This window comes from Pleuronectes platessa, chromosome 18 (genome assembly GCF_947347685.1).
Source record: "Pleuronectes platessa chromosome 18, fPlePla1.1, whole genome shotgun sequence".
NCBI lineage: Eukaryota > Metazoa > Chordata > Actinopteri > Pleuronectiformes > Pleuronectidae > Pleuronectes > Pleuronectes platessa.
The window spans coordinates 21,129,909-21,155,191 of record NC_070643.1 but is presented as its reverse complement, the minus strand read 5'-3'; the positions used below and the strand labels follow the sequence as shown (position 1 = coordinate 21,155,191).

Genomic DNA, 25,283 nt, shown 5'->3' with positions numbered 1-25,283 from the left:
CCTCCTCTTCATCGGCCCGGTTCTGAAGCAGCGGAGCAGGAAACCTCCAGATGGCCGGTCGGTCGCTGCTGGTGAATCACGACCGGATCATTTCACCTCTGTGAATATCCTCACGTTCCTGGTTTAATGATTCAGCCTGACTCAGTGGGTTGGTCTCTATCTGCACATGATGAATTAATAATGTGTCTTCTCACTGGAAAACACAGCCCTCGGTCCAAGCCGTCATTATAACAGCTGTGGCACAAAATGTCCGTCTTGCTCACACCAGACAAACCAGGTGAGTTCAGCAAAGGAGCCAAAGACTGAAGCAACTTGTTCTGTTTGTGCTTCTGGTTTGAAAATTCAGTCACTGAGTCTTTATTGATCCGACTGAAAGTGAGAGTGGAGAAGACGTCTCTCGACTCCTCTGAAGTCCTGATGAGCCCCGGTGGGAGTGAGGACCTGTTTGAGGACGTTTCTAACACATGATGGTTGTAACACAATCAAGAGGTTGTGGTGATAACACCGATGTTCACGTGCTGCAAACACAAGCTCGTGATCCCGGCAGCAGAATCAATAAGTCATGTGCTGCCTGGAGATTCAAGCCGCCCTTATAAAAACCTTTTAAACCGAACTGAGCGTGTTAGTGCAGTGTATATATTTTATATATTTTCTGATTGGCTCCGTCCACGCTTCATATCAACTGTAGCTGGAGACGATAAATACCTGTGACTGCTACTGAGGGAGGAATGAATGCAGACAAAATGTTCGTGTGGGTTTAGTTGTTTTTTTTATCCATCGTGATAAAGAATTCATTCTATTATACAACCTCACTGTGGCCATTCTTCACTGGAACATAAACAAACATCCTCCACTGACAGAATAACAGTTATAAAATGTGTTTTTGTGTTGAACAATATTTCTGCTAACAAAGATCCTCTGACCTCGGTGACCTTCAGCTCCCGGTTGGTTTAACACACTCCTGTGAAACACCTCCTCCTGCTGCTGTGACAGCCGAACACAACAAGGTGTTTTCACACCGTGCTTTGTCTGTAGCTCCTGTAGAACCATGAATACATTGAGCCAATTAGCTCAGCACCAGGCAGAGCTTTGGTGCAGGAAGGGAACCATTACAGGCTGGCCCCCCCGCCGACCCCTCCACCGAGCAGGTCCACGGTATCGAGGGATCGGATCAGACCTCTCAGTCAGAATGCAGATTATCTCAGCTCGGTTTAACCTGACTGGAAATCACCAGGTTTTGTATTTTATTTCCAACCCAGGAAATCACCGTGATGAAAAGCTGTGGAAGATTTGTCTGATGCAGAAACGGGTTCAGTGTCAACTTGACACGCTTCCTTCAGATCAGAGCGACCCAGCTCCTGAAGAGGAGCCATTAGAAATAACCTGCTTGTGATAGAAGCCAGCTCCCGTCTCACTGTCACCGGTGGACGGCTCCGGCTCTCAGTCATGTGACGGTTGAACACTCAGAACACACGGCGCTGATTTCCCTGCTGAGATCAGCTAACAGCTCCTCTCTGTTCTGTTAAACGCTAGATGAAAGCACCGAGCTGTCTGGATCCTCTGCTGCTGTCAACACGTCACGTGGTAAGATCCCCCAGCCTCCGACTGAGAGGAGGAGGAGCTGGGGGGGGGAGAGGACACGTGGAGAGGGAGGAGGAGGAGTTGATGGAAGTGCTTGGAAGGCACTTAGAGGCATTTTAAGGGAACTAATAAACACAGAGTTCATTTCCCTCTCATGTACCGAGCTCTCGACTGGAAGACAGCAGGATACTCTGCAAGTGTTTTGCTGACTGGAGTGAAATGTGAAAACCACCCCCCCCTCAGCCACCATACACACACACATACACACACACACAAACACACACACACACACACACTCCACAGCCTCCCCATGTTGCCAGCTATGCTTGACTTGCGTGGACGTCACGGTGCCAGCTGTATCTGCCCAGCGCGCCCTGCGTGCACAGAGGGAGCAGGAGCGGCTGTTGGAAGAGGTCGGGGGGGCACGGGAGAAGTGGACATTAGAGCGAGTGCTGGGGGTGGAGAGACGGGGACGGGCGAGGACAGAGGTAACAGCAGGAGGACAGTGGCAGAAAAGTCCTCTAAAAGTTTTGAAAGAGCGAGCTGGCAGGAGCCCGTGACCCCGGCTGTCCTCCACCCATCACCCCCCCCCCCCCCCCCCCCCCATACAGCCAGTCCTTTCATGGGGAGCCCAGCTGGCACCGGGCCGGGGGCAGTTGTTGCCGTTCTAACACACACGCATGCAAACGCCCAGCCTGTTACACACTCACACACACACACACACACACACACACACACACACACACACTCACATCTGACGGGACCGGTGGAGAAGCATTTCCTGGATGGCCTGCGGCAAGCGAGATAGCTGTCCACTGCAGAGACACACACTCACACACACACACACACACACACACACACACACACACATAAATAAATGCACAGTGTTTCACACATGCACACACAAAGACAAATTGGACCATGCAGCCCTGTGCATAAAGCAATCAGATGATCTGGCCGAGGGGGGAAAACGCTGCACTGCCTCCTGGACTCAAACCCTCTGCTAACCTCCAAACACCCGGAGCCACGAGGGCTGGGGACGCCTGGGGGGGGGGGGGGCTCCTCCTCAGCAGCTGCTTCCATTAACAACACGCTGCATCAGTGTCCTCCCAGGATTTGCTCAGTTCTTCCTGTGGTCGAGGGACAGAGACACTTTTCAGATCTGAGTGAGTCCAGCACGAGTCCCAACGCTCCAGGATGTGAGCAGATATCTCAGGAGGGACGTGACACCAGGTCTGAATGGGATCTGGTCTGGTCTTCACGTCCTGATGAAGCTGATTTAGTTTCCTCCAGGTTCAGAGAGATGAGCACAAAGCGTGTGACTCCGGGCTGTTCCTGGATCAGTTTGACGATGTCTCACTCGTTAAATTCCCCCAGAAAATACAACAAGACAGATTTACACTTAACTTTATCATCAAATGTGTCGTTGTGACAATCAGCCGAGATGACAACATGTGGGTGTATTTCCATAATTGATGATAATTAATGTTTTTTGAAGAAAAGTAATGGCTGTATTCTGCAGGGGGGACTTCCCATCAGGAACTTAGGAATGATTTAGCTAAACGTTGAGGCCTTGCTGTGTCTTTGTGTGTCTGCCTCATTAATGTGCTCACACACATGCAGCTGGAATGTGTCAGAGCTGTTTCCTCCGATTCGGCTGAAACAAACAACGCAGCGTGTTGTGTTTGTGTTTGGATGTTAACAAAGGTGTCGCTCCGTGTGAGGTGTGCTTAGAAAATGATGAAGGAATTAACGTGTCGCCAGGAAATTGTGTTTCAGGTTTGTGTTGTTTAAATGAAGAAGGTTAAATGGGATGTGAGAGTCAGATGCATTCTTCAAAATAAGTAAAATTGAGGAAACAACCGAAGGAGCTGTTGTTTTCACGTGTGAGTTATAATAGTAATTACTCTTGTTGTCATTTTGTCACAATAATGTTTTTTACATTATAAAACTTGGTTGGGTGCAGATAATAAGACATTTTACAACATAAACAGATTTCAGACCTGCTGAACTTAGCTTTGATCATCTCAGAAGTGTAAGTGGAGGATTTTATGAGAAAAATGTAAGAAATCATTTTCCGAGAGTTTGTCTTATAGCAGAGGGGGTTACGGTGTTGAAACTTTAATATTTTTTAATAATAAGTATAAATCCCTTTGTGTGAAAATCCTATTTTCATTTCATTGTGGGTTTAGATCTACGTAATTACCCATTTCCCATCGGTTCTGTTCTTCTGACAGCTCAGGTGAATCCAGATCTCTGCAGCGAGACCGGGAATGATTTCATCCAGATGGGTTTCATTTCCACAGCCAAGTGATTTCCCAGTGATGTTTATCCCCCCCCACACAAAATGAGAACCGACACGGGGGGGGGGGGGTTGCTCTGTGGGTGTTTTAAAAAAAAATCATACCCAAAAAGTTTCCGCCAATCAGAGACAAAGCTAAAAGAAAATCAGATGGAAACTTTGTGAAATCACAGAAAGCTGCACTGCTGCCCCCCCCCCCCCCCCCCCCCCCGGTGTGGGAGCTGGGGCAGCGGCCGAGCAGGAGTAACGTCTGTCAGGAAGATAAGAGCTGAGGAGGGAGCCTGCAGGCGATGGCTTATCACACACACAGACCTGCAGGGAATACACAAACACACATACAGGGGGCGGAGGTGGATGAAGCCGTCCACGTGGAGGAGTTGAGGTGGGTGGAGGGGGGGGGCTCGTATCTCCTGAATCACCGGCTGCCCGGAGCGGTAACTTCAGTCTGTGTCTCTATCGGTCTCACAGCAGGATGACCTTCCAGTCCACAGATTACCTCCACCAGGGGGCAGGGTGCAGAGAGAGAGAGAAGGGAATGTGTGTATTTAATGTTAGTGTACTTATCACGATTAGAGTTAAACGTGTCAGAAAGAGACGGAGCGGGAACACTCAGAGGAAACGCTCACAATGATTTCTAGTTTTAATGGAACAGTAATCATCCCATCATCCACGACCTGACCCACAGGGTGTTGCTCTAGGTGCATTATGGGTAAAGTACCGGATGTATTTAGTACTGTCGAGCTTGTAGGTGAGTGCACTTGCAGCCATCACAGAATAATCACCTCTACTTATTTATTGCACACCAATAAGCTTTTTACAGAAGATCTTATGAAGCAGAATAACAACTGAGACGTAATTATACATTATTAGAAATCGCAGATAAACGTTTACTTTTCTCCATTGGACCTGTTTTAAGCTTATGTACCTTCAAAGGATTCTTCTGTTATTTTTAAAGTATAAAAACGACCCAGAGTTGATTTTAATATTCACTTATTTGCATAATATTGTTGCCGATTTGCCCTTGAGCAAACACCGGAATCCAACGCTGATTGACACCAGGTCCTGCCGCGTGTCAGTGGGTTTCTGAAAGCACAAAGGAAAATGTAGGAAACCATTAACTGAGGTAGAAAATAGTTAGAAAATTGGTAAATTATCATATTTATCAAACAACGACCTGTAGCACAGAGACTAATTACCCCCCCGATGCAAGGAAGCGGCTCAGAGGAGAGTTGGTGTTTTTACGCGTGGGTGGAGTGGACTATCCCACATGCTAGCAATTAAAATGTTGGTAATGTTAGTGGAGCAGTTTGCTCTTTAAAAGTCCTTTTGTTCATTGAATCAGAATAAAAATTAGCATCAGCTCAACAAGCAGCTGAAAGTAGCAGATTTCCATCTGTGAGTTCAACCTCAGTGTCATTATCTGGAAACACAGCACATCCTCCAGCCAATCAGCATCCAGAACTCGTTGTCTTTGTAGAGTCGTGAATCCAGATTAATAATACCTTTAAAATTCTAACTGTATCAGTGCAAACTGCAGATTCAGCCTCAGGAAGTAAAAGAACAATACAGCTAACTGCCATTTCTTTAACGTGACAAGATCTACTGCATATTGTTCAAGTAAAGGGGTGGGGGGGGGAGGGGTATGTTTTTAGGGAGCACGGTGACCTGGTGAGGAGAAGAAAGGTTCTATTATCCAAAGGTCAGTGGTTCAGGCCCTGCACCTCCACTGAAAGTCTCTGTTTCCAAAGCTCCTTCAAGCCGACCAAGGTTTCCTTCCATCCCCGAGAAACAAAGGCTCCAGTAGATCGGATCCTTCAGGCGCCAACGTATCCCAGAATTCATTGCTCTTAGGTGATGAGCTGTTTTTCAAAGACGTATCTGCGCCACCAAGCGACACGAAGTCCGATGCCTCAGTATCAACTGAACCAAACAGCTAGTGGTACTCGTGTTGCAGAGGGGCTTTGAAACTTTGTGCATCTTGAAGTAGATGTGGATGTGAATGTCTGAAAATCCCTGTTCCTTGTGGCAGGTCCATGTAAGTGATCAGCATTAGACCTTTTAATTAGCTTGAAATACAAAATACTCACACACAGCATAATGGCTGTACAGTTGGGGAAGTGGCCGTGTGGTACAGGAACAAATGAGCAGAATCAACAGAGGGGATTAGAGCTTTAAGTCCAAATGAACAGAAGCCTGGTTCAGGAGGTGAACACCGAGCGGCGGGGAGCACGTTGGCAGCTCAGACTGAAGAGTTGTTTCTCCACCGGCCTGCTTGTGAGATTCTTTTCTGGGAAGCAAGCCAGACGTTGGTGTTACAGTCTCAGCCGGCGGCCGTCCCTTTTTATTTGTCCTTCAAGACAGAAGCTGAACACAAAGACCCAGAGTGAGACGTGGTGAGACCTCAAGAGCAGAGGGCTCCTTTCAACAAGCTGCCGCAGAACAGCTGCTCTTCTCCTGGAGAGTTCTACAGGTGTTTGTTTATCAAGGACTTTTCTGATGAGACTCAAAGAGGAGCCGTGAAAAGACCTCCACCAGCTGAGATCGTGTGAAGGTCCCGATCGTATGAAGGGAAACGTGGATCTGAGTGAGTCTTTGAAAAGAGGAATCTGACGATTCCTTTTACACCAGGACACATATAGAAGTATAAAAGATCTTTCTGATCGTCAGCTGGACGTCTGGGAGAAGAAAGGTCGGCACTGATCCTGCTGGCACCTAATGACCAGTGGGATATTGAGCAGGCTCCTTCTGGAGTGCTTCCAGCTCTGGACTGACCCCTGGGACTCTTTGTTGGTGAGAACATGTGGAGCAGCAGAGACGTGGATCGATTATCGGATCTGGGAACCTGATGACCTCAGTGTCTCAAGAACCCATGAGGACTGCACCCACTGGGACGCCCATGCTGAGTCCCACTCCCTCTACAGTCCACTCTCATATGTAGTGATGTCCAGTGGTGTAGAATGATTATACCCTATGGAGGGAGCTCATTGTATCCCACAATGCATCAGGAACAGACCTGTGCAACCGGTGGTCACTAACCGAGCAGCATTTGTAGCTCATGCCGGAGAAAAACGGCAATAATCGGAAAATGCCTGAAAGTTGTAGCGGTAACAAAATATTGTGTATTTGTTTGTGTGGGGAAAGATACACGGTAGCATTTAAATATTAAGTGACTTTGATATGTCACGTTTGAATCATGCTACAGAGATAACCGGACTAGTAAGCAAAAGTATTTTTATACCTCTGTGGTGGTGCTAGTTAGTGGTCGGGGGGGGTGTTTATGTTTTAAAGAGTCAAAGAGGAACTGATTTCATTATAGTGGACAAAGAAAAAGACACAAACATGAACTGATCAGAGTCACACTGACCTCATATGAATTTGGACACAACCTCACGTCAGAAACTTTCAAACTGTTCAACTCCCAATCAACCGAGCCCGGCCTCAACTCTGAAAGTTATCCATCAGGATGCATTATTGATCCACAGCCAGCAGAGTTGGAGCAGGAGCAGAGGGGCTGAGGGGCTGGGGGGGGGGGGGAGTGTTGCGTTAGTATATCGTCTAAATATTTGAAAGAGAGGTACTTGTCTCTCAACGTTCACTACCTAAATATTTAAACGCGGAGGGCCTGAGCGGGTTGATGTAGTCGAGAGTTTCAGGAGTTTTTCTTTCTCTGCTCCAGTCAGAAGAGAAGAGTGAAGTCACTGGGAGAGTCGAGCTGTTGGCTTCAACTAGGGGGCGAACGTGCACGTCTGCTGGTCACGGTTACTGGTTCCACTGGTTTCCAGTTCTTCTCCCTCCGTCTTTTCAGGAGTTGTGGTTTTGGTTTTTCTGAGAGCTCTGCAGTCTGGCTCCAGGCGGAATTACACGTAATAATTCAACACAGACACACACAGGGAGATTGTGTGCTGCACATTACGCACACTGCACATTGCGGTGTGTGCACGCTGATGCTGTGGTTTCATTATTTGGCACAGACGCACAAATCCCATCCTGCAACACGAGGAAACTCATATTTTCATATTTGCCTCCACACAGGGTTTTATTCTGCTTTATGCTCTTTGGGCGCAGGACTGGAGCTCAGACTCATTCGTCACCTGACCCAGGGTCAGATGTTAGTTGTGTTACCTGCAGCTGAGGCTTTCCAGGGGAGTGGTCCGTGATTACCTCTGCTCTTCTGCTACTGCTTTCCATTTCAATGTTAAAGACCCTGAGCCACAGTTCAGCAGCTCCCAACATTCTTTTAATAATAGAGTTCATTGCCTCATGCAGATACAGTTACACACTCGCACATGCACGCTGACAACAAGGACCAAAAAAAAGGCAGATACACACAGACACAATCTTTAACTCCACAGAGACACACACAGACCAACAAAAACATCCCATTTGTGTTCTGGGTTCGATCTTCGTTTCTCATTCCTCCGTGTTGCGATTGCAAGATATTCTCCCCGGGCCTCACACAATAAACCAGTTTGTGTCTCCTTGTGTTTATTTGTGTGTGTGCATGTGTGTAATAATGAGCCACACTGAGCAGTCTCTAATCCTGCAGACTGGTGCGATGTCTTTCAATTAGCCAGCAGGGCTTGTCCAGGGCCAGCTGGGGTCGGACCTGCGATCAGGATCTGCAGCTAATCCACTACGGACTGATCAATGCAGAGGGGGGGGGTGGAGAGGAGAAAGGTCGGACCTTCAGGAAGCAAAGGGAAAGCGGGGGTGAGCAGGAGGTGAAGGCGAGATGGACAGAAGAGGAGAGGAGGGCAGGAGGAGGATCGAAAAGATGCTCGATCCCCAAGTGTGTGTCCACGCCTGGTGTTGATCTCACTGACCACACAAAACCTGCTGGAGGCTTGTGTGTGTTTGTGTTACTGCTGAGATGATGACACAATATTAAAGTGGTTTTGTTGGCGCCTCATCATCTCTTTTAGTCCCACTTCTGTTTCCCACTTGTTTAAAGTTCAGTTTCCGTTTGACAGGAACAGAGAAACTTGAAATTGCTCGTTTGCTGTAATTATGACTAATTGCTGTTATCTGGTATTTCCAAAGAATTCTCTTGCTTCCTGCAGCAGAGTTTCGTTTTTTACCATCAGCACTCGACAACTAGCACCTACACATCGTGTCTTGTGTTACACAACATGCTCAGCTGTTGATGTTGGTCGGCTGCTGTGGGTTCCAGGCTCAGAGGAGGTGATGAAGCTCTAAATCTGGGTTTGTCGTGCAGCCACGTTCACTTTCCCAGGATTTCACCAGCCAACTGAATTGTACAATAAACAATTATATAATAAAGTAAATAGATAATTAACGATTTTTGCAGTTATTTCCTCACGATTTACATATTCTGCCGTCGACAGCTGGCAGCAGTTGAACGGTGTGTTCTCTTGATCTCTAAACAGCAGATGGGTTTTTAACGTTTCTTATGGTGAAATATTCATTTAGTTTTCTTTCCTTATTTTACTGAAGTCAGTTCATTATTTTGCCGTCAGTTTAAATCCAAGTAAGTTGATCATTATTCTGCATTTAGAGAAATCTTGTTGATTCCCAGGTTGTGTCTCAGTTGAACGACCTCAAGTATCTTCTCTTGTGTTGCACTACAGGCTGAAGTAGTGTTTCCCACTCGGCTCCTCGTTAATCTGCTGTAAACAATCTGACTTGAGAACAGCATCATATCAAATCTGTGCCCGAAGGTTTCCCTTTTTACTTTCCCCCATCCCACACGTCAATCATATGAACTTCATCAAGAACACGACCCCCGATCGATTCTAGAATCGTGTCGGTGTCACAAAAATGCACTGCTCATATATTTACACATCAGATTGTATAATAATTTGTTTTTGTGTCCTTGTCCTGAAACATTAACGGATCTCGTGGAGGACACGACGCGGACGAGGAGCAGATCCAGGGCGGAGAGAATTATCGCTGTCTAGATGTTTGCTTTTCATTTTTGTGCTGCTGATCATATTCATGAACAGATCGGGGTGAGGGGGGGGGGGGGGCAGTGGCTTTAGCGACCTTAATCCTGTCCACTCTGGGTTTGCTGTTCTCTTCTCCCGATGGCTCCCCCCCCCCCCCCCCTCCCCTCCCCTCCTCTCTTTTCTGCTCTGAAAGGATGGAAGTGCTCCATCTGAAATGAGCAAAGGCACACAAGGCACATATTCATTTCCCCCATTCTTTTTCTCTTTCCCCCTATTTTCTTTCTACTCTCCTGGGCCCCTTTAAACCTTTCTCTGCCCCCCCCCCCCCCCCCCCCCCCCCACCCCTTTCACTCTCTCCCATGGTCCAGATTTGCTTCGAAATGAGTCACCCGACCACAAACCACCCCATTTAAGTGAGAGGGAGCGGTGGAAGAGTGGAGGGGGGAGATGGGGAAGTGGAGAGTGAGTTAGAGAGGGAGATGGATTGAGTGAGGGTGGGGAGAGGGATGGAGAGAGTGAGAGAGTGAGAGAGTGAGAGAAGGGGAGAGGGAGGCTGATGGCTGTTTTTTCACTCAGCTGGTTTTGTTGATCAGTATCAACAGCCAAGGTCTGGATCCAATCAGATTCATGCATTCAGCCAAGCAGAATAAGAACTAAAAATATATTTGGCAGTGCACAACCGTGGCGCGTGCACACACACACACACACACACACACACACACAAACACACAACACACACACACTTCAGCAGGGATGCAAATTCAGTGCCTAATGCAGCCCAGGCAGGGTGTGAAAGCAAGAGCTCTTACCGGAGCTTTGGATTATGACACAAGTACCGGGCTGGTGCTCAGTTGTGTGTGTTCGTGTGTGTGGGTGTGTGTATGTGCAAGCATGTGCATGTGACGTGCACAGATTCCCATGCATAATGGGTAGAATCTGCACTGAATTAATGAAGCTGCAGACATGTAGGTGTGAGACATCACACTAATTACGCCAGCGACGCTGTAGCCTCGCCATCAATAACGTTCATTAAACTACTGAACCCACTCAGGTTGACGGCTCCGTGTGCGACTCTCTCTGTGTGTGTGTGTGTGTGTGTGTGTGTGTGTGTCTGTGTGTGTGCACGTGTGGAAGCGACTTGCTGTGAGTAAGCACCAGTCGGCTGATGGATCACCACAGATTTGCATTAAATGCTTCTTTATTTGGACACGGCCGGCTGACAAAGGCCATTTTTTATCATCTCCGCTTATTCAAAGTTTCAGGCTCCGGAGATAAAATATACAAAACATCATCCCACTCATAACTTCAGATAATTTACAGTGCAACTATCAGGGTTGTTTTTAGTCAACAAGGTAATTAGATTCTTTCCGAATCTCCTGAGATAATAAAACACACGTGTGGGTGCAGCGTTTTATTTAAACTGTGACATGTTTATGTGTCTGGTTAAACTGGTTTGGCTGTGTAGGGGAAGACTTTGCCATTATAACTCAAACCAAGACGCTGGAAAGTAAAAGTCTGTGTCCTCGTCCAAGAGCCTTGTGGTGTGCGCTTGTTAAGAGAATATAATTTGTTCCGAATGTGGGACTCAACCCAAAGCTGTGAGGATGTGTTAGTTTATACACTGATGTTGATACGATCCAGGAAACAGGTTCTCATCTCTCAGGACTCTGCACAACGGACAGTTTCCTCTCGGGTCCTCACAGAGAGTTGAAATGATGCCACAGGATCTGGAATCACTTATTCCTCCAGTAGGTCTCCGAGCCGGTGTTCAGTAAACAAGGCAGTTAAGAGTCTTGTTATTTTTTAGTCACAGGCTGTGGTTTATCTTGTAATCAAACAGTGAGGCAGTAAATAAACCATATAACCAAACAAACAGTCAACGTAGAATCCAGAGATCAAACTGGAATCATCCATCGATCGTCCCAGATCAGTTCTCTAGAGGCAGCGGGGGGACCAGGGGGTTCTGGTTCTCCCTCTCCTCAGGCCAGATGGGACACGTGGACCCTCCAGTGAGTTCTGGGTCTTCTCCCGGGTCTCGGACACTTTCGGTGTGTCCTCCATTGCAGGGTGTCCGGGGGGGGGGACCTCATGAGGGGGCCACCTTCCGTCATGAGGGAGCAGAGGTTCCACTCCGAGCTCTCTGTGGATATCTGAGCTCCTCATTTCTCCAAGGTTTAAAACTCTTGTTCTTTCTGTAGCTACCAAACCAGCATCGAAGCACCCACCACTCGACTGCACTCTTTAACTGTGATACGTTTTAAAGTGTAGAGCTGAGCCTCACACACAGTCACTGCAGTGAGCACGGCAGCGTTATGAGCTGTGATCCACATCCCGACCGGTGTTTAAGGTCACAGCTCTTGTCTTACACCAGAAACACATTTCTAAATGATCCTCTGCTTGAAGACGTCTCCCGGTGAGAAGGAGACTGTGTAATGATGCTGAGGAGACATTTCCATTACACCTTGGCTTGTGTGTGTGTGGGCTCGGGGGGCGGGGGGGCGCTACCATGCCACTGATGTCAGATGAGGAGAATGCATCTGTAACAGAAGGTCTTCAAGTCTTTAAATAGGAAATAAAACCACTTTTACCTGATGAACGCTCATGTGGGAGCTCTTAAAAGTACTTGTCTCATTCCAGCAAGAGAATGAAAACCAGTTAAATTTGAGATTTTTATATTCCAGTTCAACCTTGCTCACTGAAGCAGAACAGAGAATCACAAAGAACCTGCCAATGGACGAGCAAATGTCTCAAAAGTAAATGCAGCTCGTATGAATTGAGCAAATTGAAAAGCTGGAATTGACCTTGTTTATCTCCAAAGATTTTAATAGGTTATTGAAATAAAACTTAGCCTGAGATCCTCATTGAGAGCAAAGCACTCCCATCATCATTAAAACTACATTTAGCTTTTTCTGCAAGTATTTCAGTCACATGTCTCGAAAACAAAGATTTGGTGGATGAGCCACAGACGTCTCCTCCGGCTCTGAAGGTAGAAACATGGTTACTGGTCTTAATGGTTTTTACACACACGTTGCATTCAGTCTTAAAGTCCCTGCACGTCACAGAAGACCATGACTCTCTGGTCCGTGCACTCAATCAACATCAGGTTCTGTTGCTTCCATTTTGTTGTAGTGCATTGTGTGTCTTTACGACTGTGTTTTACAACTCCACAGTTAACACACACTCAGTAAAACCCCCGGCTGGAGCTCGCTCCCTCCGAGGACTAACATTCCTATCATGTTGTGTCAGAGTTCAGGAGGAAAAGGGCTCAGCACTCTGCTTGTGTACTAACACACACACACGCTGCAGAAAGCTTGTCAAAGATGAGTCATTGGGCTTTTGTGTGGTCATATTCTCCCCTGTGTGTGTTTGTAGGCTGTAAATTGTGTGAGTGTTCCCTTTAGGCGGAGGGTTGTTGTTGAGGTGAATGCAGCCAGAAGTCAGAGAGTCGCAGAGTGTGTGTGTTTGTGTGTGTTTTTCAGTGAGCGACTGTGTGTGTTTGTGTGTGTGTGTGTGTGTGTGTGTGTTTCAGTGAGCGACTGTGTGTGTGTGCAGCAGCTGGAGACTAAATGGGTGTTGAACTAGAAGAAGGAGGTGGAGAGGCAATTGGGAAACCTCCTGAAGTTCATAACCTCTGCAGGGGGCCGCAAGATGCAGAAAAACCTAATTAGGCCGAGTGTGTGTGTGTGTGTTTTTGTGTGTGTGTGTGTGTGCGAGCGTTTTGCCTTAATGTGTGTGTACTCATGCACGTAGATGCTACTCCCACGTGGATGTTTCTGTAAGTTTGTTTTCTGCAGAAAGAAGCGACGCAGATGAGCTTTCAAGGTTAAAAGGGGCTAATGAGCTTGGAGGAGATGAATCCACCCATTTATCTCAACTTCCCTCCATCCATCCATCTATCCATCATCTCCATCCGTCCTCTTTCACCCCCTCCCTCCCTCTCTCCCTCTCTCTCTCTCTCTCTGCCTTCTCCTTCCCGTCTGTCTGGGCTGTTTTCATCCCATCTGCTTGCTCTGTGTCAGAGAGCATCCGTTTAAAACCCTGAGTCTCAGAGGACAGAGCGCAGTGAGATGCAATGGGCCACGGAAAAAAGGCCAAAAACACGATGCTTCAAATAGTCCTCCTCTCCTCCTCTCCTCTCTCCTCTCTCCTCTCACTCCATCTCTCCATCTCTTCCTGCTCGGTTTACTCTTCAGTTTATTTCTCTTTCTCTGACGCGCCCTCATTATTTCCGCTGATGAAAAAAGCACAGGGGGTGGGGGGGAGAGACCCGGAGATGAAAAGCACCGGTGAGGATCTGGGATGATGAGGAGGAGGAGACGGGATGAAGATGATTTCAGGAGGAAATTTCCTCAGTGAGAGGAAATTACTGAGATTGTCATGGAAACACCGGTGCTGGGATGCCGGGCGGTGCCGGCGCCTCGTGCACGCTCGAGGCCTCGTGCACGCTCTGAGTTGTGCGCTAAATGAAGTATGTGAAGATCAGGGATAATCAGGAGGTAATTGATTAGACAGTGTGGCTCTTGGTGTTTGTGTGTCTGCATGTGTGCAAGTTTGTCTGTGTAATCAAGGGTAATTAAGCAGTGTGTGTGTGTGTGCATTCATATTTTTTTCAGTAGGTGTGTGTGTGTGACTGAATGTGTAGCTGTGCGTGTCTGTATTTAAAGTGAGTGTGACTGATGATGTGTGCATGGTTTCTGTGGTTGTTGCTTCGTGAAGACGAGAGAGGACGACCTGCAAACTGAACCTTTTCACACCAGAGCAGTAATCAGCTGAAACCACATCACATCAGATCAGATCACATCAGATCACATCACATCTCTGAGGATGAGCCACAGCACCAGTGTGACAGGATTACAGTGTTAGAGCAGGGCAGAGTGTTTAGCAGAATATGGGCAGCATTAAATCTGATGTTTTCCCAGAGGATGAAGGTTTTCCAGGAAATGAAAGGAGCCAAACTGATCAAGTAAATATGTTTCGTATAGTTCAGCTTGTCCAAGTTGGAGAATTAGAAATACGGCACGAGTAATATGATGTCTTATCATATGAAATTACACTGAAAGTTAATTCTCTCTCCCACTCATATTACATTAAAGTATTTAGAGGCATAAGTGAACCTCACCGTAAAGTCCGGTTCTGAACTGAGTGTTCCTGGAAAAGAAATAAGGAAAGTTCCTCGGTGCACTTTGTCATTCATGAATAAATATTAATCCCACTCGGTCCGATGCTGCAGAAGCACGAGGACGTTCTCCGTGCTCCGACATCGACCGGAGAATTGTAAACCCATCACCGTCCTTATTGGTGCATGTCCTTCTCTGGCGTGTCTCCTCCATTATGCTTTGTTTCCACCTGTCTTCTACAGGAGAGAAGCCCACGTGTGTTTTCTTCAAATCGAAGTCGAGACCCACCTCAGTGATGCATCTTGTCAAAGCCAGAGGAGGAATATTTAGCTCATTTGTAAAGAGGTTACTCTCCAACCCTCTTCCCACTGTGCATCTGTGATTCCTCGTCTGCGTCGCCTCTGGCTCCCATTAACCCGCCGTGATAACATTTAGCCGCGGCCTCACCCCCCCCCCACCTCCGCGTACATCTGCTGCGGTGATGAGCCCGTGCCTCCGGGACACGCAGCGCTACACATGCAATCATGACTTAGATCTTGTTACTTTAGTTTGTCGATGGATCACAGCACATTGCACACAGTGTGACACTTGTGTAGGAAACATCTTCCCAGAGTTTTAGGTCCTGTCTGCATCCACTCTGCAGGAGGAACTAGAGCAAAGAACAAAGAGGTTTAAAGCAGAGAACTCACAACGGACTGAAAATGATTTTATTGCTCGTGTTTGATAAACAAAATCATGAAATTAGAAGTTGAAACCTTTACTCTTAAATTTTTCTTACTGTCTTCAGCAGGAAGGGAGGATTCAGGTAGGATAGAGCTTTCACTCTGCACGTTCAAGCAACATTCATATCAGTAAATTTAGCTTATGGAGTTTAAAACTGAATTTTGTAGTGCTATAATTGAAACTCTGTGTTTTCTGAAGGTGGAAGCACAAAGTGCCTGTGCAGGGTGGGGGGGGGGGCAGATATCATATTGTATCTTATCGTATTGTGTGGGTGGATATTACCTGGAAGCAACAAAGGCTTGTTAGAAACTCAGATCTCAGCTGAAAAGCAGAGTGAACTCAACTTGATGCTTCCAGGTTTGATTTACTGTCGGTAGACGCTCAGTCCTCAAATCCATGTTTTATTATCCGTCCTCAGTGTGATCTCACAAAGCAAAGCCGGCGACTGTGACATCTGTGTTCGGAGCATATTCATGGAGACACTCCTCCACGCCTTGTCCTTGACCAAGAGCTGCTTTTAATGAGAATCCCTACAGTGGAGCCGCTGCCTCTGGCTCATTGTTTGACTGCTGAAGCAGCTCCGTGTGTTTTCAGGCCTGGTTTCAGTCGTGAGGAGGTGAAGCACCGAGAAACAAGATTATTTGGGCTCTTCTGTTTCACTACTCGCTCCCCCTCTCCTCTCTCTCTCCCCCTGTTTGTCCACAGTATCACTCTACCATTCTAACTCTTTGCACCTTGCCTCCCCACATCCCAAATCTTCTCATTTAGATTACCCCTACCGCAGAGAGTGTAACTGGGTAGAAATGGATTGCTTTCATGGCTCGCTCTCTCCCTCTCTCCCACCCTCTCTCTCTCTCTCTCTCCCTCCCTCCCTCTCCCTCACTCTCTCCCTAATCTCCTCCACGTACATGACACTAATACAGAGACTGATATAAGCTCCCCTGCCTCTCTCTATGACATTTATCACCGTGCTTCTTAATGCAGGCAGGCTGCCGCTGTTGATGAGAAATCAGGATGACAAGCGTGGCCTATTTCCCTGCTAACGACAGTGTTGCCTTTTTTTTTTTTTACCACTTTTTATTTGGGAAACATGTTCACAGCGCGGTGTTTACTAAAGCGTGAGACGTGTGGCAGAGACCTGACACCGACAGGGATCGTGCAGCTGGCAGCGTCTTGTCGGAGTCGATCTCGGACCCATTAGTGCCTCGGATTGAGAAGCCTGATGTCAGAGCACCTGAGGGAACCTTGGATCTGGCTTTTAAAGAAAGTGATTTCCTGCATAAACACACTTTTCGGATTTCCAGGAGGAATTAAACGTCAAATGGTGACATGCTGAACTTATGTGCCCCCCCCCCCCCCGACACTTTGAGCTCCCTGACAAGGGGATTTGAGCCCATTTACCAAACTGAGTTAATTCAGGACGGTAGAAAAGTGTTGTGACGTTATAGAACAGCATGTCACACCTGGAGCTAGTCAGGTCTTAAAAGGAACTTTAAGACCTGACTAGGAACTTTGAATTTTTACTTTCAAAAAGCAGTCGGGTGATCATCAGGCTGTTTTCCTCGTGCACTGGTTCTTCTTCCTTGGCTCAATCGACCTCTCGCTCCCTTCACTCTATAAACTTTGATCTATTTAGCTAAAGCTTTGTTCTGATGGAGAGAACAACAGGGAATGAGATGGTGCATGTTGCCAGAAACTCTAAACTTCTATCCAGCAGTAATCACTCGATGAAACACTCCTGAAGTTCAACACTGTCAATAATCCCCTGAAGGAGGAAATCCTGCATTGGTCGCAGATCAAGTGCTGGCACGACCAGTTGCCCCAGTGGCACCAGTTGAAAGGTTAGTCTGGAGCCATGAGACGAAGAGGAGTTAGCTGCAGTTTCTGTTATTTTGGAAAAATCAATCTTCATTCCTCAGTTTTTAAACTTTGAAAATTGGAGATAGAACCAAGCTGCTCCTGCATGTGACCCGGGAGTAGTTGAAAAATGAACGTTTCTGCTCTAATGGACCTTCGTACCAACACTGTTGTTTTATAGCCTTTACGGAATAATGGGATTTAAAGTAGTTGATTAACGGAAGGACGGCAGCCTCCAAAGACCTTCCACAAAACGCCATTATTCAGCTGTCTCTTTCTCAGACGCTAGATAAATGCCACTAATGCTTAAAGTCTAAATTGCCCAATAAATAACATTCTGGCCTCACGTTGTGTTTGCGCTCCGGCCTGCGAGTTTGCACGGGGAGAAGAAAGTAGGACAGGGAAAGTTGGATCCATCATCCTTAATGCCTTCTGTCACATCAGTGGGACATCATCAGACCCTGTCCCCTAATTTAGACATCATATCCTGTCCCGGGAGCCGCCCGACCCGTCTGTCTCACCCTGGCATACCCCTCCTGTTTGAAAGCAATCTGAGACCTCTCCTCTCGGCTGCTCCTCTCCTCTCCTCTCGGCTGCTCCTTCTCCTCTTAGCTCTCCTCTCGGCTGCTCTCCTATTAGCTCTCCTCTCCTCTTAGCTCTCCTCTCTCCATCCACCACAAACCCTCGTCCAATTTTCTTTTCTCCCTGCGCTCAATCCATCGCCTCTTTCATCTCCGTCTCTTTTCCCCTATACCCTCACATGAACAATTTGTATAGTTCACAGGCTCTCTATCCAGACTCACTTATAGTAACGCCCCCCCGCTGGTTTTGTGAGCATAATTCATTCTTGTCAGCGTCGCTCGGATCATCATTTGATGTCCGACGTGATTCCTCGGGAAGGGAAAGTGCCGTTCCCTCCCCGGCGCTGCCCCGGCTCGTCACCCGGCACAGTGTTCCTTTCAGCCGAGCTCAGATTGTTTGATTGGCGTTCACCGCTGTGTTTGCCAGGAGCGCTGCCAGAGCCCTCGCTGTTATTAGCATAAAACAGAAAGGGGTTCAGATTTCCCTGCTGTTCCGTATTCCACTGCCCTGACTGCCCCCCCCCCCCCCTTAGAAAAGCCAGCATGCGACTCAGAACAGGGGAGAAGAGAAGCAGTTCTGCACCGGAGGCTCCTCTCCTCTCCTCTCCTGGTCTGACACTTTCTTTTCTCCTCTTTTTAGCCCATCATGAATTACTCATACAAATCCTACACGATCATTTCTCTCTCTCGCTCGCTCGCTCACTCTCTCTCTCTCTCATATTCCTGCAGAGAATCCTCTTAACAATGTCCTGGCCTGTGAGTCCGGCTCCACAGGGTGAACCTTTTACCTCCGTGTGCCGCCGATCAGTGCGATCTGGACTCAGTCCTGGGTTGACAGCAGGCCACCGCTCCGCCCTGTGGTTTTCACTGGCTGACCGATAAGAGAGGCAGGAAGCAGATGATGGGAGGAGGAAGAGGAGGAGTGGGGATGATAAGGAGGGAGGGGAATGAACCAGAGGGCGATAATGGTCGGGTTAAACATCTTGGGGTTTTCCGGGTCCGACTTTGTGCTCGTTTCCACTGACCCTCTTCAAATAACCTCTCTGTTGTGTGTCTGTGTGTGTGTGTTTGTGTGGCTTCGCCCGACCCGTAACCCTTAACAGCATGAGGCCCAACACAAACCTCTGTTTGCCGACGCTGTAAACCCATCTCTCCTTTCTGTTTCAATCTTCCACTGAAACAATAGAGGAGGGGCAAACTTGGCTCACACCAACATGAAGTATAGAACAAAAGGCTGGCAGAGGTGGGGGGGGGGCAGAGAAACTGGAGTGCCAGCAGCTGGACACACATGTGTGTGTTAATAGAGCGAGATGTCTGCAGAATGCAACGAGCCTCTGGGAGAGTGAGTGAGTTCCATTCAGCCTGATCCCAGCACTGACTGACTGCTCTCTCACCGGGGGATTATTACACTGAGGAGAACACTACCACACACTTGTAAGAGGATTGTAACACACGTAGAGGAAGACACAATCACCACAGCACACTCACAACACAAGAAGAACACCTCCTCCACAACTGAGCCGTCAATTCCTTTTGCCCTTTTTTTTCTTTTCCTCCACCCATTTTTTCCATCCCTCCTTCCAACCCCTCCATCCCCTCTGCAGAAGCCCTGGAGGATCCGCTCAGTGCCGGCGTCGTGGCGGGCGCCGTGATTGGCTCCCTCCTGGCCCTGCTATTGGTTGTCGCGCTCGTTGGGGTTCTCCTGAGCCGCAGCCGCCGGCAGCAGAGGCGGGGCTACCCCGGCGGCGGCGGCGGTGACTCCACGGCGACGGGCAGCGGGGGGAGCAATGGTGGAAATTATGGCAACAAAGCTCGGCTGCTTTTCAGCGGCAGCGGCAACAACAACGGGACGGGAGCCAACAACAACGGGCCGGTCTACACGTACCGGGAGGGCTGCGACGCCACGGGCACCCTGACGGAGAAGGCCAACGACTTCCACCATCACCATCTCCACCACCCGTCCGCCAGCAAGCCCCCGTCGGCCCACGACATCCTGCTCAGCGGCGACATGGGCGAGGCCGAGAGGAGGAAGTTCGACCTGGACGACAGCATGGAGGAGGAAGAGGAGCAGTACGATAGGTTCGGAGGCGTCGGGGGAGGCGGGAACATGCTTCCCCCGGCCTATCACGTGCGCAGGGGCCACGGCGGCGAGGAGGAAATGGACGTGTACCTGGACGACGACATGGAGTCTCAGAGAGATGGCTCCGTCATCTCCCGGACTGCCATCTACGTCTGAGGTCACAGGAAAGGAAAGATGAGGCGCTGAGAATAGGGAACGGAGATGTGGTGGAGGAAGTGGGGGAGTCCGGGCCTGCCCCCCCCCCCCCCCTTCATCAGCGAATAAATCAACATGGCCTCCATCAGCTGTAAACACCGACCTGCTTCCATCAGTTATATCCTCTCTGCTCGACTGTGTCATCTTAAAAAAGACGATTGAGAGAAACTTGATGAATTCAGAAGTTGTTGTTGTGAAGCGGATGAAAGGGAAACCTGTGGTGGCAGAGGTGCACTGTGGGTAATTACGTGTGTAGCTGCATCATGGAGACGGATTTTTTTTAAGTGTCGGACGAATGTGACAAAAAAAAGAGAAACCCACAGAACCTCCGGACGCGATGCTAACCGCTTCTTGTTCCTTCAGCTTTGCCCGTGTGTTGACGTGCTGAGTGTTTGTGTTTTCTACGATTAAAAAAAAAAAACGTAATCTGCAAAGCCGCAAAACAGCATAACCACAAAACCGCAGCTACTCCAGGATTGCCTTCCTGTTTCAAAATAAAACTCCTTCATCCACACGTGGAAAAAGTTTCATGTGGACGTCGGCCGCTCGGCTGCAGACTCCGGTTCTTCACCTGAACCCGATTTTAAAACTTGAAAAGTCTAACTTTGTTTTCCGCTCATCCCGGTGACGCCCGTGTGGAGGCGCTCAGTGACTCGTGGCTTCCTGCCCCCCCCCACCCCCCCCGCCCTCTGACTCCGCCCGGGTGTCCTGGTGGGTGCAGCCGAAGCGAGGCCACCTAACAGAAGTGACACAACAGACTGAGCAGCGTGTGCTAATGTGCGGCTGGCTGTGGTGTTAATGATGTGCATCGTGTGTGTATCGGCTGCCGTGTCACTATAGCACAATTGTTGTTGTTATCGTCGGTGTAGATGTTGTCGTTGTTCTCGTTGTCTAATAGTGTTGATCTCTCGAAAAGGAAAGAGGCACCGGGAGCCTTGGGGGTTTCACACAGCTCCACGTCGGGTCGGTAATGACTCAGTTAATGGGTAAAAAAAGATTCTTCTTTGTTTGCAACTCTCTCTCTCTCTCTCTCTTCCTCCTCTTTTATCTCCATGCTCTCTGCCTCTCTTTCTCCGTCTGTCTCATGTCTTTCGGTTCCACATGCATCCCACACTGTTTGTTTTCCTAAGCCGTGTCCCACACACATTACACTCCTCTCTTATTCTGTGTTTCTCTTTATTTACATAACGGGCAGCTTAGATGAGAGCGTAATGACTGTGTGCAGGGAGAAGGGGATAACTCCTTTTTATAGTCCTATCTGGGTCGCATTCAACCAGGCAAAATATTCACCGGCTTTGTTGGAGGGCTGCTGCGTTTTTCATTTATTCATTTTCCATGTTCCGCAGAATGTTCTGAGGATATGAACCGGATTATTCCATGTTCTGTGTCCTGATTGGACGGGAAGACACGGTCCAAGACACATTTCCAGAGAGGATGTGAACGCAGGTTAAATTAAATCTCTCAGATCTTTGTTTCTTGAACGTGGTGAAGCTGCAGCTGAACACAAAGGTTGAACATAGAGAGACAGGAGGAGATTCTTTGTCTTTAATGAGACATGAAACATTGAGATTACAGTGAATTGTTCACAGGAAGATGCAGAACTGCATTTTAAATGTTGCAGCTTTTTATTCTTATGATTTGAAAACTGCACTTTTTTACCTTTCTTGTCTGAATGGATCATTTTCAAACACTTCTGATAATCCATAACTGAGACGTAGCTCTCATGTGTCTGGACACATTTGCCTTATTGGTTTCCAGGTTTTTCCGACTCATCTGTTTATGTTTTTTTTTCAGGGCACCAAATGAGCAGTTTTCTTAATTAACTGTTGTATTATATGACTTAGTTATGTTGGACGTGAGGTGACAGGAGGAGGCTGAAGATCAGGTGTAAAGTAAAAAGAACAAACTAGCCTCATCCTCTGCTTTTCAGTCTCATGCACGACACAGATCATTTACTTAAACCCCATTTACACCTGGTTTTAAAATGGATTCCAGGTGATTTGAAGGTGGTTGGATCCATTTTGACCAAAATTAAAGTACAGGTGTATATACACCCAGGATGCATTGAGGACATACTGGGCTCTGATTGGTCCAACCTCCTCAGGAGAACACTCGGAGTGAAGACGAGACACTTGTTGTGGAGCCTCACACACGAGAGGAGGTGACGTGAGGGATCAGATCTCAATGTCGATAATCAGGTTGAATTTGTATCCAGATGTTGAAGCTGGATACCAGACATGTTTTTAATTCCAGGTGTAACTGGTCGTCTCTGTTGCTTTAGAAGTGCAGTGTGATTGTGTGATTGTGCGATTGTGTGTTTGTGGCTCGAGTCGTTTTGCAGTCGAGGATACTGTGAGTGAAATCAAAGCTAAAACTGTGGTATTATAAGGTTTTGTATAATCATGTCATTAAATCCATGAAGGCATCAACAAAGGTAATATTCACGGGGGAAGGATCTGAAAAGGGAATTCTGATTTTAATGATTCACCAAAAATTATTGTTTTAAGTCTTGTATCATTTTATTTGTTATTTTTTAATTGAATTTAAGAACAGGTTGTGATAATTAAGACATTTTTAACTAAAAATAAACTGTCGATGAACTGAAAGCTGAGATATTTGAAGCTGAGATGTTTTCTGGTGTTAAAGCAACACAGTGTAATGGTTACAGAGCAACAGCGCCCCCTGCAGACACACGTGGCGATTCATTTGTGTTCTAGCGATGAAGTGGTTTTAACGTAAAGTCGTTCAATGTTTATAAAGTGTATTTCCACTTACTGAACTGAAACACAACTGAACGCTGGATATTAACAGATTTCTTCATATTTCAAAAGTTTCCAGCTGAATATTAGAGATAAACTCTGGTTTTTAATGACTTTTAAAAAAAGAATTATTATATAAAATATCACAAAGAATTCTGATAGAAAATGTTTCCCTGGAAAATGTAATTCAAACTGAATCTTCAAACTCATTCTATTCAAGCTGTTGTTTTACGGTAAAGAAATTCCGCGGTGTTGCTTTAACCACGCCCCCCTTTTCAGATCCACGCCCCCCCGTGCCGGCGCAGGTCCCTCATTGTTGATCGTTGTCGAGCTTTGTGCGATTTGTTTGTGTGTAACTGAGACATCTGCTGCACATCAGTGGCGGCATGTCGTCACGTGTCACAGTGTATTCGGACGTGTTGTCAGTTCATCTCCCAGTAACGGAGAAACAGCCAGACTGGGACTCCACATGCGTTAGAAGCTGTTCATTGTATCACTGCAGTACAGTTTGAAGTGTGGGGGTGCACGCATGCTTCAAGATACACAAATTTATCAAAGTGTGTGGTCTTTACATTTTAAACTTTACATTTTAAAGCTGCTTATCACCGTTTTGGTTTTTATCTCAAATGAGAAATATAACCAATTCTAGTTAGACTTTCTAACGTTGTGTAAATTAAAATCCCTGAGGCATAAGGCCCCAGCCCATGTGAACACAACATTGTGTTCTGTTTGGCCGCTCTGCCTCAACACATCTTTCCTCCAGAGGTTCCTCTCGCCGCTCGTTCACTCGACTGTGATCTCAACGCCGGCGTCTAATTAGCTCCCGAGTCTGGAAGCGTGCGTGCAGCCTCGCTGAGGAAACTCATCCTCACTCAGAACTTTTGTTTTTGCACAACCCATTTTCAATAAAAAATAAACTTTCTGAAACAGCTCTCTGTGGAAAAAGTGGTAATTAATTAAGCTGAGCCATTTCATCAGTGGATCAACACCACACCTCCACGTGGTTTCCTGTTCCTCTGAGCATTTCACCGAGCGGCACAGAACCTGCTCTGGGATATTTAGCTTCTCCTCTGTGTTCTAAGTTTTCACCAACTTAGGAAGACGATGGATTCTTCCTGCTGCACAACACAAGTTCACCTGGTCCGTCCCAGGTCAAGGAAACATTCATTTATATTTAAATTTCTTCTGAGGAAAGACCTGTGAACTCAGCCGAGCTCGTAGGGTTTGAAAACTCGGCAGTAAGGAGATCAGGATGACCTTCCTGCTCACACAGAATCCGGTCAAACCGTGGTTTCCCCCGGCTGAGCTCTGATCAGTGTGAGCAACAAACCACGTCCAGATGTGTTTTCTGATCACGTTTCCTCCGCCCGCATCTCCGCACTCACCTTATCATCCAGATACAGATCACAGATTCCAATGATGTCTTGGTGCCGTCACACCAGAAATAATCGGTTCCATCTATAACCTGAAGAAACGTGACGTCAGCCACAGGCAGAGAAACTTCTGTGGAATAGATCAAATGGCCTAGGATGAAATGAGGCCAGTGTTTGGAAATATCTGACCTTAAAACGAGGAACTCAGCAGAGAGGTCACCTCTCAACCGTCCCTGTCACTCAACCAAGGGCCATCAAAATCCACAAGGTCATAGACCAGTCCTCTAAATATGATTCATCTAATCAAGATCCATGAATTATTGGTGAAAATGTCCTCGATCCACATTTAATGAGTTTTTTCTCGGTACTATTTCCACCGAGTTTCATTGGAATCGTTCAGTAGTTTTCTACATAAACACGGTGACGGTCAAGGACTTTAAAAGAACTCTAAGCTGCTTGATCTTTTTACTACTTTTAATTTCAGAAGAATAGATTTAAAAACGGCTCATAGAGAATCATAAGATGTTTGAAACACAACCTTGAAACTTGAACTAATTGAAAAGAATAATTATCTTCCGTACGTACAATTGAATCATCCTAGAATAAGACGGCCCTGCTTTCTTATCATGTATAGAGCGTCTCCGCAGCCCGAGCTGATAATGGGGTCGTGTTAGTGACAAGCGTCCCTCGCTGATCTTTAGCCGCTGGCTCGGGGGGGGGGGGGGGCAGTCCTGTAAAGTCTCTTCCTTGCCGCTGTGAGTGCGGCGTCCATGCTAAGCAGAGGAGGCTCCAACAGGTCACTTGGCTCT

General features: G+C 47.3%; 1 protein-coding gene across 1 annotated transcript in view; it reads left to right on the top strand.

Moving 5' to 3' along the window:
- Positions 1 to 21,020, top strand: part of pvrl2l (PVR cell adhesion molecule related 2 like) — a 132,233-nt gene extending 111,213 nt beyond the window's left edge. Inside the window, 1 exon segment of the mRNA XM_053446259.1 lies at positions 19,672 to 21,020. Within this exon segment, the coding sequence (XP_053302234.1) occupies positions 19,672 to 20,303 (632 nt within the window). The 3' untranslated portion in view covers positions 20,304 to 21,020.
- The last annotated feature ends 4,263 nt before the right edge of the window (positions 21,021 to 25,283 follow it).